The sequence below is a fragment of the Eupeodes corollae genome, chromosome 1 (assembly GCF_945859685.1).
Source record: "Eupeodes corollae chromosome 1, idEupCoro1.1, whole genome shotgun sequence".
Classification (NCBI taxonomy): Eukaryota; Metazoa; Arthropoda; class Insecta; order Diptera; family Syrphidae; genus Eupeodes; species Eupeodes corollae.
The window spans coordinates 190,003,559-190,016,193 of record NC_079147.1 but is presented as its reverse complement, the minus strand read 5'-3'; the positions used below and the strand labels follow the sequence as shown (position 1 = coordinate 190,016,193).

Genomic DNA, 12,635 nt, shown 5'->3' with positions numbered 1-12,635 from the left:
ATAAAAATAAATTAAGGTAAACAAATAAGTTAAGAAGAAACTTCAGTGTGGCACTCACAAATTAAACGTTTCAGAATCTCCTTCCACTTTAGTTCTACAAATTCAAGGCTTTTATACTTATAGATATGAAACGTTCAATCAATTAAGCTGTTTTTAGGACATGTATATTCTTTAAATTATAAATGTCAGTTCTAGAGCATTTAAAGCAAATTCACTTCAAAAAGTAGATTTCTCTAATTTAAGTTTTTGTTTTCATCATAAATTCAATTTGAAATAAATAAAATGAACGACTTTGTTGCTAGAACTTGCTAATGTCTTCCAAAAAGTTTGTTTAAAAATATTTGCTTTATTCTAAGGTTTACCTGCAATTTAATTTGTTCAAAAATTTAAATGTCATTTTAATTCTCAAAAAACCTAGATTAACTTAATTTGTTTCCAAAATCATTTTAATATTTAAATTTTGTCTTAAAAATAGTTTTGGTAAGCATTAAATAAAGTGCTAATGAATATACATTTTACATTTAAATTTCCTTAAAAATGTTCACCCCTTTCTGAGATATCGAGTGTTGTAAAAAAAATAAATATTTATATTTTTTTAAATACAAACAAAATAATGACATTTTTGATCATCAAAAATTATAATCATCATTTTTGATCATCGACAAGAGCTTGGACAGAAAGAGAAGATAATTGAAATCGGTCCATTGGTTTTTGAGAAAACTTAAAAAATCCAAATAACGGTTTTATGAAAAGTAACTATCTATAATTTCATTTTTGAACAAATTCGAATTTTTGATATTTAACCGAGAAATTTGTATGGAGGCTGCTGTTATTTTTCGTATTAAAAAAACACCTTACGCTAATTGGGTGAAAACCTTAATTTCAATTGACACAATGATTTGAGCTGTAGGACGGAATAGGGGATCCCACTTTTTTCAAATTTTCTACCATCGTAATGTCCTGATTAATTAAAAGGTCGCGTCCGAAATTTTTTACGAAAGCAATAGTTCCTATAATATGTCACAAGTAAACATCACTTCAATATTCACTATTCATGTGCGTCCTAGGAGGCTAGTTCCAGGATTTTAAATGCTAATTAATATAAAACGGACGATCTCTTATTCAAGGTTTCTTCTTAAGAACCTGAATACTTGCTCTTTTTCTTAAAAACAAATTTTATGAAAATAATTTAAAGCATGACTAAAGGTTTTACAAGTTCTAAATTGCGTGAAAACATAAATGTTAATTTTTTTGACAGCAAACCACTTTTTGGTTAATGTCGTTAAATTACTAACAAATCTTTAGTTGAATTTTTACTTATAATTTATTTATATTTGGAATAGGGCTGAATTTCCTATTCATATTATATTCTTTGTCCATTCCGCAGTTAAAAGTAGTACTTTTACCAACAAAGTTTAAGGAAATAAAATACAAATTAACGCAATATGAATATTTTTGAATTGAAGTTAAAGACAAACAAATACCTTCCAAGGGGAGGGGGTTATGAACCTTACGATTCCCCCGCCTGGATCCGCCATTCCCTGCTATTCCGTCGGACTGTCTGTCTGTATCTGTACTGAGTTCATACATGGAAATTAAGGTTTTGAGCTAATTCGGCTAAGGTGATTTTTTTTATCATTTTTTAAGTAAAAAAAAAAATAAAAAAATTTTAAGTAAAAATCGGAAATTCAAATTTTCTTAAAAACGAACCGATATATTTTATTAAAATTTGTCTTAAAAATAAAATATTTTTGTACCGCTCCAGAAGGGAACCCCCATAGAACCGTTATTTTGTTTTTAAATTTTATCAAGAACTAATTAATGTTTTTTAATATTAAAAATATTTGATGATCAGAATGTCGAATTTTATTTTTTGTATTTAAAAAAAAGTATTAATTTTTTGTCTTCAAAATTCGATATTTTAAAAATCTGCCAATATTTGTTTACAAAAATTAAATGTAAGACATATTTTTATAATTTGAAAAAAAACTGTCTACGTTCAAACGATTTTCGAGCAACAGAAAATCGAGGTATTTTGCAATAATAAAATGACATTTAAATGTTTGTAAACAGAGTTTTTAGAGTTGTTCCAGATCAAGTTCGTTCAATCCAGTCGTGCACTCTATTTCTAGTGATTTCATAGTAATTGTAAGTTTGGTTCTTGTATACCATGTGACTATTTTGGTATATCTCCGGGAGAGTGTCGAAATGCTGTATTTTAGAATTCTATGTAGTCAAAATTTTATATAATACTGCAGGGTCTTAATACTGTATGGTATATTCTGTATTTCAAAATACTCTACATTTAAAAAACATGTGTCTAAAATGCTGTATCGTCAAAATACTGTTTTTCATAGTGCTGTATCTCAATTGATACACATAATCATTTAAAAACAAAATTGCACTTTATATTGAAATCTTACTTACTTACTTACTTAAGGTGGCGCTACAGTCCTGTGTGAACTAGGGCCTCACCCAACAAACTTCTCCATCTAGCTCGGTCCCTAGCTAGATGTCTCCAGTTTCGCGCTCCAACTTGGGTGAGGTCACCTTCCACTTGTGCGCGCCACCTGATCCGCGGTCTTCCTCTACTGCGCTGTCCTGTGGGTGCGGATTCGAAGACTTTCCGGGCCGGAGCATTGGTTTCCATGCGCTCTACGTGACCCAGCCATCTTAGTCGTTGGACTTTTACTCTTCTTGCTAAGTCTACGTCGCTGTACAGCCCGTACAGTTCGTCGTTCCATCTTCTCCTCCACTCCCCTTCGATGCATACGGGACCGTAGATCACACGAAGAACTTTTCTCTCGAAGCGACCCAAGGTGCTTTCATCCGCTTTTGTCATGGTCCATGCTTCTGCACCGTATAGCAGGACGGGGATGATAAGGGTTTTATATAGCAACACTTTGGTCCCTCGAGAGAGGACATTACCACTCAATTGCTTTCTTAGTCCAAAGAAACAGCGGTTAGCAAGAGTTATTCTGCGTTTGATCTCAGCGCTGGTGTTGTTTTCTGCGTTTACAGCGGAGCCTAGGTAGACGAAGTCCTTGACTACCTCAAAGTTGCGTCTGTCGATTGTGACGTTTTGACCAAAACGTCGGTGTTGTATGTCCTTTCTAGACGACAGCATGTACTTTGTTTTGCCCTCGTTTACCGTTAAACCCATTTTTGCCGCCTCTGCCTCAATACTCACAAAAGCCCCATTGATATCACGCTGAGTTCTTCCCATTATGTCAATGTCATCAGCATATGCCAGTAATTGGACAGACTTTTGAAAGATAGTGCCTCTAGTGTTGACGTGTGAGCTCTGCACTATTCTTTCAAGCACGATGTTAAAAAAATCGCATGACAGCGCATCACCTTGTCTAAAACCTTTTTTGACATCAAAAGGTTCTGTTAAGTTGTTTCCAACCTTTATGGAGCAGCGTGAATTTTCCATGGTCATCCTGTACAAACGGACGAGTTTGGCAGGGATGCCAAAACTAGACATGGCTCTATACAGCTCGTCCCTGTAGATGCTGTCATATGCGGCCTTGAAATCGATGAAAAGATGGTGGGTGTCGATTTGGTGTTCTTGAGTTTTTTCCAGGATCTGCCGTAATGTGAATATTTGATCAACTGTGGACTTTCCTGGTCTAAAACCACACTGATAAGGACCTATCAGGTTGTTGACGATGGGCTTTAGACGTTCACATATAATGGCAGAGAAGATTTTATAGGCGATGTTAAGTAGACTTATTCCTCTATAATTGATGCAGTTTAGAGGGTCTCCTTTTTTCAGGATCGGGCAAACAATACTGAGGTTCCATTCATCGGGCATGTTTTCTTCCTACCATATCTTACAGATAAGTTGGTGCATGCTCCTAACCAACTTATCTCCAGCTGCTTTAAAGAGCTCGGCATTCAAGCCATCTGCTCCAGCGGCTTTATTAGACTTCAACTTAGATATGGCAATCTTTACCTCGTCTAAGTCGGGAGGACGGGATTGTTGGCTTTCGTCGTCTATATTGAATGGATCATCCTGCCTGACAGCGAAATTCAGTTCTTCGTCACCGTTATACAGTCTGCAGAAGTGGTCCTTCCATATCCTCAGCATTGACTGCGGTTCCACTATGATGTTTCCACTTTCGTCTTTGCAGCCTTCGGTTCTAGGTTTATGTACCTGTGAATTTCGTTTCACCTGTTCATAAAACTTTCGAACCTCATTCCTGCTTTTATACCTCTCAACATCTTCGACCGCACGCTTCTCATGTCCTCTCTTTTTCCTTCTGAAAAGTCGGCGTTCCTCTCGCCTCTTCTGCTCATAGAGCTCACGAGCGGCTCTCGTCCTTTTATGCAGCGCCGCTTTGCGTGCCTGTTGTTTGGCTGCATTTGCCTGCCGACATTCCTCATCAAACCAGGGGTTCCTTGTTGGTGGCTGTTTGAAACCCAGCACAGCAGAGGCGGCTTCTCTGATTGCATCTTGGCAATGTTGAAACTGGTTTTCGATACATTGTGTTGGCGGCAGAGAACTTCGAGAGAGGTTACTTGTCACTCGGTCGGAAAAGGATTTGGCGATCTCTGGCGATTGTAGCCGTTCGACGTTGTATCTTCTCCCAGCACCTCCCTGTTTTGCCTTGGGTCTGGAAATCCGAAGTGCTACCCTGGCTACAACGAGGTAGTGGTCCGAGTCGATGTTAGCTCCTCGGAAAGTTCGTACATCCATAATGCTGGAAGCGTGTCTGGCGTCGATCGCAATATGGTCAATCTGGTTGACGGTAGATTGATCTGGAGGAGTCCAAGTTCCTTTGTGGATGTTGAGGTGTGGAAAACGCGTACTGGCTACCATGACGTTTCGCCCAGCAGCAAAATCTATGAGCCTAAATCCGTTGTCGGAAGTGTTGTCGTGCAGGCTGTTCTTTCCGATTATTCCACCAAAGATGTCTTCCCTTCCTAGCTTCGCATTAAAATCGCCCAGGACTATTTTAATATCGTAGCTAGGGCACTGCTCATATGTTTTGTCTAAGAGCTCGAAGAACATATCTTTGGTGTTGTCGTCTTTCTCTTCTGTGGGGGCGTGCGCGCATATCAGGCTAATGTTGCCGAATTTAGCCTTGATGCGTATGGTCATGAGGAGCTCATTGATGCACCTATAGCTCAAGACTTCTTGCCTAAGTCTGGCTTCAATGACGAATCCGCATCCAAATAAGCGCTGTTGGTTTTCGTGGTAGCAGTCACCATAATAAATATCGCAGTTTTTCATCCTCTTTTTGCCCGGCCCATCCCATCGTATTTAATGGATGGCGGTGATATCTGCTTTATATCGTTCTAGGGCCTCCGCTAATTCTTCGGCCGCACGTGGTCTGTTAAGGGACCTAACATTCCACGTGCCTATCCGAAGTTCGTTGTCCTTTATTCGTTTGCGTTGGTTGTCAACAGTAAATCCGTCCGTATCCGAGGCTTGTTGGTGCTTCGCAACTTTGAAAGCTTTTACGTGGCCAGGAAGTCACCCCGACGCACAACCCCCAACCTGGAGGGCCAGATCTTAAGTATAACTCCAAGGATGGGGAGCCGGAAAAATCTGCTCCTTATAGGCCTGGGCTCCGAATAAGTCGAAGAAGCCCTATAAGGTGTTCACTAAGTAGTTCAACCTTACTGGAACTGTAGACGCCACCGTTGATTCCATCTCGGGTATTCCTCCGCTGCCGTCTGGATAAGGAGAGGTGCCTTAGTGGAAAACACCTCTCCCCACCTCTCTCGTTTGTTTATTGAAATCTAAAGCTCTTAAATATCTACGAAATGTAAGAATACGTTTAAGTTTTGACAGATCAATTAGTTTGGTGCAATTGTTGATTGTGATAAGAACATTTAATTTAGGAATGTGAGTTATACAGTTACAGTATAATGTTCCATACAGTATTATGCCCCAAACCTACATATATATCCACCTCGGAATTTTCCAAAAAGCAAATTTGCTATTTATCATGAAACCTAGAAATTTTATATAAACCGAAATCGTTCCATGCAAAATTAATAACCCGACGAGACTTCGTTCAATTCGTTTTTAAGCCGTACTAAGTGAATGTCGATTTCTTTGCCACAGCCTGTCTTTCCCAGTTATTATAATATTCAGAAACTCAAAACTAATATGCACCAACATCTCTTTTTAAATCCCAAGACTGTTTAGAAGTCATTATACTAGTCATTATACTAGTTTCCATCATACATGACTAAATTGTAGAAGTGATAATACCTTTCCTTGTAGGCATCCTTAAGTTATGGTGGACACCGTTCTAACATCTAAAAATCTATATTACTATGATGAGGATGCACTTTTCTACAAAAAGACCGTACTTATTAATTATAAATTGTTTGTTTATTTCTTTTTTTTTAGATACAAATTGTCAATGGTGTTATATTAATATCGTGGCGTCAATCTGTTTTACAAAAACAAATCGATTATGGAGCTAAATTAGGTCATGTAGTTCTCTCTCTAGCCAAAATGGAATTAGAAAACTTTTTTAAGAATGTTATGCCTGTTGCTGATTATTTTGATCAAAGTGATATGTTATTAGCGGTAAGTAAATGTTTGGTTATTTATTTTGATTAAATTTAATTTTCAATAAATAAAATTTACATCAATTAAATTTTCATCAATTAAAACACACACATTCACACAAACTTCCCGAGAGGAGAAAAAAAAATCAATTTTCTTTTCTTATAACATACCTTACCTAATTGTCCAATATCCATCCAACCCGCACTCAAACAGGTAAATGGCGAACGTGCGCCAACGGAAGTTTATAAAGACTTTCGGACCGCCATACTTGACATTTTAAGTGCCTTAGAGAATCAAGAAGCCATTCTAAATGGAGTTACAGGTATGGGCAGAGGGATGAATGATATACCCGGCAGTATAGTTAGTGTTGAAACAGCTCCTAGTCAAGAGAAGAATAATATTACAGAGCCAGATGGTGGAGTGCGTAATCATCGTTCGTCTGCAGCAGCTTTTACCACAAATCGCGTTCAAGATGTTGTTGAAGTCGATTATCATAATCATCATCAAGGACGTGGAGGACGTGTGGTATCTCCTGCAGGAGTCGATGCAGTAGCACTGATGGGACAAAATATTTCCAATGCCATTGCAGCTGTGAATCACATCGGTAATGAGAGTATACCACCGGTTATTTGGGTGATCGGTGGGCCTGGCAGTAATAAGGCTAGTCTCTGTTTGAAGGCGGTAGGACTGAATTCCGGATGGGGTCATATAAGGTAACGATACTTTTAGTTTAAAGGAATTATCATAGAATCAGGTCCTTTCTGTCCCTTAACACGATTCATTTTTTGAACTTTTACTATTTCTAATCATAATACATGATTTTTTTGTATGTTTCCAAAAGTATCGGACGGATTCTCCGAACTATCACCGACTCAGCGCCTAGGGCCAATACAGAAAGTTATGCCATTAAAGAAGCTTTGACTGCTGGTGAAATGGTCCCTGAGAAGAATCTGAATGCTCTTCTAGACGTAAATATCCGACAAATGAGTGATAAGAAGGGACTTATCATCGATGGATACCCCAGAAACTTGCAACAAGTTTCTTATTTCGAAAATAAGGTTAGAAGTTGATTTAGTACGAACAAAAAAATTCTGTGCGTCAATGAGTTTTGGTTCTTTTTTTAGTACAAAGTTCATCCACCAGTGGTGCTGTTAGATTGCTCCAAACTCCAGCTGGGTCGAGGTCGAGTAGATGATACGGTTTCATCATTTCGTAGACGTTTAGAACTGTTCAGAGAACAAACATTACCAATGCTGAAATCCATGGACACAAGTAATCGATTGATCATTGTAAGTTTGCGTTTCTTCACTTTCCAACTGAAATGCTTTCCCAATTTTCTTCAAACCAAATTTCCTCTTTTTTCTAAAGGTTGATGGTGACACCGATAGTCCGTCGGTACAACGTGAATTTGAAAAAATCATTCGAAATCACATACAAAAATTAACAACAAATCCAAATCAAAATATGAATGATTTAAATAATCGACCTCATACAACAACAATGCGAAATGTTTCCGATCAAACAGATGCAATTCTAAACGATTTGGAGAATAACGTCCCAGGAGCTGTGCCAACGATAAGTCATCATGTTAGCATGATGAATGGTCATTTGAAGAGTAATAATGTCAATAGTAATAATATCAACAATATGAATCACCATCAATACGGTGGCGGTGGTGTTGGTAGTGTCGGTATAGGGGCTAAGACTGGAATGAATGGAAATGCTGGAAAACCTATGGATTTTAGGCATATGTTGGAAGAAGCCGAAAGACATCCGGTTGATTCGTATATGTAGAAAATACTTTAGACATTTCAAATTTTAATACTTTAATCTATAGTGAGTTAAGGTTTAAGTTTTAAGAATAAGGTAAAAACTAGGTAAAACGAATGATTTCTAAGAAATTAAGCTAAATAATTTTTCAGTGATCAGTTGATATTTTTTTTTTTTTTTGAAAAAAACAGTTTTTTCTTATCGTATCTTATAATTTTGTTCAACATTCAAAATTGATTTAAAAGAAGACATGTTTTAATTTTTGTTCAAGCACTATAATAATTTTACATTGATTTAAACTTTTGACCTTATAATTACTAAATTGGTAAGTCTTAAACTTTTCTAACAAATTCAAGTAAAAGACAAGTTGTTGGACAATTTCTTGGAAAAGCAGTTTTTTTAATTTTACATAAAGACTCTTCATCGGTGTTTTTGAAGTAAATATTAGTGCAACTTAAAAAACTTAATTGTTTCCAAAAAATGTTTAGGATTTGTTTTTTTTATTCGTAAATTTTTAGATTCCAAAAACCTTATTTTTAGTAAATTTGAATTTCTGTGTTTTATTGAAATAAAAAACAAGATACTTTCTTCTGTTAATGGTTAAGCTTTAAATACAATAAAGTCAGTATATTTTAAAAATAAATCAAAAGTTTATATTTAAAAAAAATTTAAAAAAAGAAAAACTAAAGTGTTGAAAATATATTATAAATTTATTAAATATATATAATTATAGGGACACAATTTTATCAAAAATGGCTATGTGCCAAGACCATTAAATTAGTTTAAGTAGATTTATACAGATATGCATAATTATTCAATTGAATTATATTAATTAATATCATCAACTAGGAGTATAATTCAAATTTTAATAAGGTACATAGATTAAGTAAATATTTGTATGTATGATTGCAGCTTTATATGTAAGACAAAAAAAAATAGTTGTTCCCCCAGGAAAGCATTAACTCTTTTAAACTTTAATAAATTTAGGTCACAATATTAAGTTCAACAAAACAATATTTACACTGTATTTATTTTTATACAACAATTTTGTATTGTTTGTTGAGTGAAAAAAAAAAACAATTTTAAAATATTTTAAATTGTAACATTTATTTAAAAATAAAATATTTATTGAAATAGTTTACACTTTATTATTTATGTTATATTATAAAAATATAAAATCGAATAAACAAAACAAAAACTTGAATATCAAAATGTTTTTACTAATTTGCATACAAAAACATAATGAACATTTTTGTCTTATTGCGAATTCTATTTTTGATCTTAGGGACATTAATATTTTAAACAGAAACCATTAAAAAAAGATTATTTTTAAAGACTTTTAAGAAATCTAAACAAGAAAAATGTTTAATATTGAAGAAATTTTACAATGATTTTTTACACACATTTGAAATTTTGATCAATTTATTTTAAACGGTGGTGGTTGAAAAATATGTATATTTTTTAATAAGGAAGATTTTATAGTCAAAATAGGAGGATTTCAAATGCAAGAAACTTAAGAGTAAGATTACAAATCAAAGGTCTTTTGATATTGAAGGGCATGATTGTAAAAATTAAAAATTACTTTCCTTGTCCTTGGTTTCAGAAAAAGATAAATAGAAAAATGATCTTCAAGCAAATTGTTGCAAGCATCGATTCCTTAGAGGTTATTTTCGACCACTTTTTGACACATTTTGGGTTGTATCTTAGCCATAACTTGACAAATGTTGGTTTTTAAGTGCTCAAGAGTAAAAGCTTTATCTTTTATCATAAACACGGTCTTCCGCACAGCCCCACAAAAAAAATTAAAGCTGCGTCAAATCGCATGATCTTGGTGACCAATTCATCAGGAAATGTCTCTTGCAATAAAACTATTTATGGTCCAGTTGAGTTTCATGTGGCACCGTATTGTTGAAACCACAAATTTTCCAAATCTTGTTCTTCTATAGCAGGCAAAAAAAGGCAGTTATCATATGACCTTAATAGGCTTTTCACCTAATCCCAAATAGCGGTTTTCGGCAAAAAGTTTTCAAAAACCCGAAAACCGTTCAGCTAACATTTACACGTTTTCATTAGACATTTAAATTTGTTTAACACCAGGTGGTGTCAAATTTTGTACTGATGAAAAAATTCGTTAGTAAAAGTGAAAAAGTAAACGTGACGGGAGGCTCACGACATGAACCAACAACAACTACAAGCTCAATTGGCTGCAGCTATCCTCATAGTTCAATTCAACCGGTCCAAACAATTCACTAATTCAAAAACAAACAAAACTGGTGCAATACAAATGAATTTTATTTAAAACATTTTCTTTTTCTTTCACAACAAATTCAACCCAAAATACTGAAGTTATGACTACTGTTTCTGTTGGCCAAATGTGACGTCAGAATCGCCATATATTGTGGCCGTCCGAGCAACTTCTAGGCGGGGTTGAGAAGATTCTGAACGATTTCGTGTATGGCAGGAGCAGAAATTGTCAATTCCTAGTTCCAGATTCGTACCACAATCACACTCATCCATAGTGATCACTGAAGCTCTTATGATGGGCTGCAATTAATAGCAAGATTAGCTACCAAACACTTTTCCTTAATATGGGGACCCAAATCTAAGTTTCTTGTCATTAAATCCGAGATTTTTGTATTGCTTTACAACTTCTATAGGATCTGAACAAAGAACCCACTTATTTTAGGGTAGAGTCTCTTCTTTATAGGTTTAAAAATCATAATTTTGAGCTTACCGGTGTTGATTTGTAGATCCCATAGGTTGCAATACTTTTGAAGTCTATCAATAAGCAGTTGAAGTGGGGAAAGTGATCGAGAAAGTCAAACCAGATCGTCTGCTCAGAGCAGCAGACTTATAACTTCATCACCCGCCTTCACCCCTCATCAATGAATAGAGGAAATAAAATTGGGCTTATGACTTGGGAACCGTTTGTTGTAGTTTCAATAAATATGGCATTTCAATTGCTTGTGTTATTTAAGGAACATAGATAAAAGATCGATGTTAGAAAGTTTATAAAGTAAAGAACTTCTGTTTACACTGTCAAACGCGGATTTTAAATCTACAAAAGACGTGAAAAGCTTCTTATTGTTGTCAACAAAACACTTAATGATAGACCTATAATAAATGCAGTTTAAGAATATTTTGAAAAAGTTTAAAAGTGAAAAATTTGGTTAACTTTAGCAACTTGAATTAAATTGTATGTTATACATTGTGACGTGATACCAAACTAGTTAAGGTCTGAAAAACCTAAACTGACTGTTCTTTGACATATCAAAATATTGAAAATAAAATCTTTACCTAAAATATTTTGCAAACAAAACATATTTTTACCTCCGACATAATTCTATGTGTCAAAAAATAAAATTTTTAAAACCTGATAAAATTAAAAAAGAAATTAAAGTTTTTTACAACAAAATAAAAATCTACAAAAAAATACATACAATTGGTAAAAACTGTGGTCAGCTCAATTATCTCGATAACTAATTAAGGTAATATCTTCACTTTAATTAAATTAAAGAAATAATTTCACTTTTATCCAATTGTTTAAGTTGACATAAAGACATTTTCTTTCTCTTTTAATCTTACAAAAAACGTTGTTATTAATATTTTGTAAAGCATGAATGGGATGTTATTACTCCTTTTTTGTTTTGATATTGAACGCACTAAAGGGGTTATAAATACCCTTACAATAATTAAAAACGGTGCGAGCAATAAAGAAGGAAGGTCAGGATTAGAAAGGGGATGCCGTACCTATTAGTTTTGAATATCGGCACATTGTAATGAGTATGAAATATTGAGCATGGTAAAGCGTTCCAAATTCGTGTTGTGCGGCTAAAGAAAGAATACCTATACTTAACAATACGTCCGAAATTGGGCTCAAGGGTAAACTAATGGGCATTCCTAGCAGTACGGGTATTACGGTTGAATTGTGTTAGAGGAGAATGCAATTGGCTATTTTACCAGAGAATTGTTGGTGAAAATATCGATAACACAATGATAGACTTTGCAGCAGTGTTCAATAGAAGCAAGTGTCTTGGTAAGAGAACGATCTCCTATCACTTTTGGAGGTCTCTTTTTAATTCTATCGAAAAGGCTCGAGTACTTTATTGGGACACCAGCCCAAATGTGAGAGTTATGCTAGAGTTTTGGAAAAACAAAAGCTTCGTAGATTATAGCCATGTAGATGCAGGCACCATTCATGGATATTGGCAATGGGGAAGGGTTACGCTTTAACGACAGTAGACCGAAGAACAAGGGTGATAATCTAAAAAAGCACATGACAAGTTGAGGGTTCCGTCATCAGCGAAACAGTTTAGTGGGTTAGAGGTTC

General features: G+C 35.0%; 1 protein-coding gene across 3 annotated transcripts in view; it reads left to right on the top strand.

Annotated features, from left to right (window-relative positions):
- LOC129941516 (adenylate kinase isoenzyme 5) overlaps positions 1-8,480 on the top strand; it is a 41,322-nt gene extending 32,842 nt beyond the window's left edge. For 2 of the 3 annotated variants that reach the window (XM_056050189.1, XM_056050187.1), the window contains exons 5-9: positions 6,371-6,553; positions 6,749-7,248; positions 7,377-7,593; positions 7,660-7,824; positions 7,904-8,480. In XM_056050189.1, coding sequence (XP_055906164.1) covers positions 6,371-6,553; positions 6,749-7,248; positions 7,377-7,593; positions 7,660-7,824; positions 7,904-8,329 — 1,491 coding nt within the window. In that variant the 3' untranslated portion in view covers positions 8,330-8,480. The remainder of the gene's footprint in view (positions 1-6,370; positions 6,554-6,748; positions 7,249-7,376; positions 7,594-7,659; positions 7,825-7,903) is intronic. The other variant, XM_056050188.1, reaches the window with a different exon arrangement.
- The last annotated feature ends 4,155 nt before the right edge of the window (positions 8,481-12,635 follow it).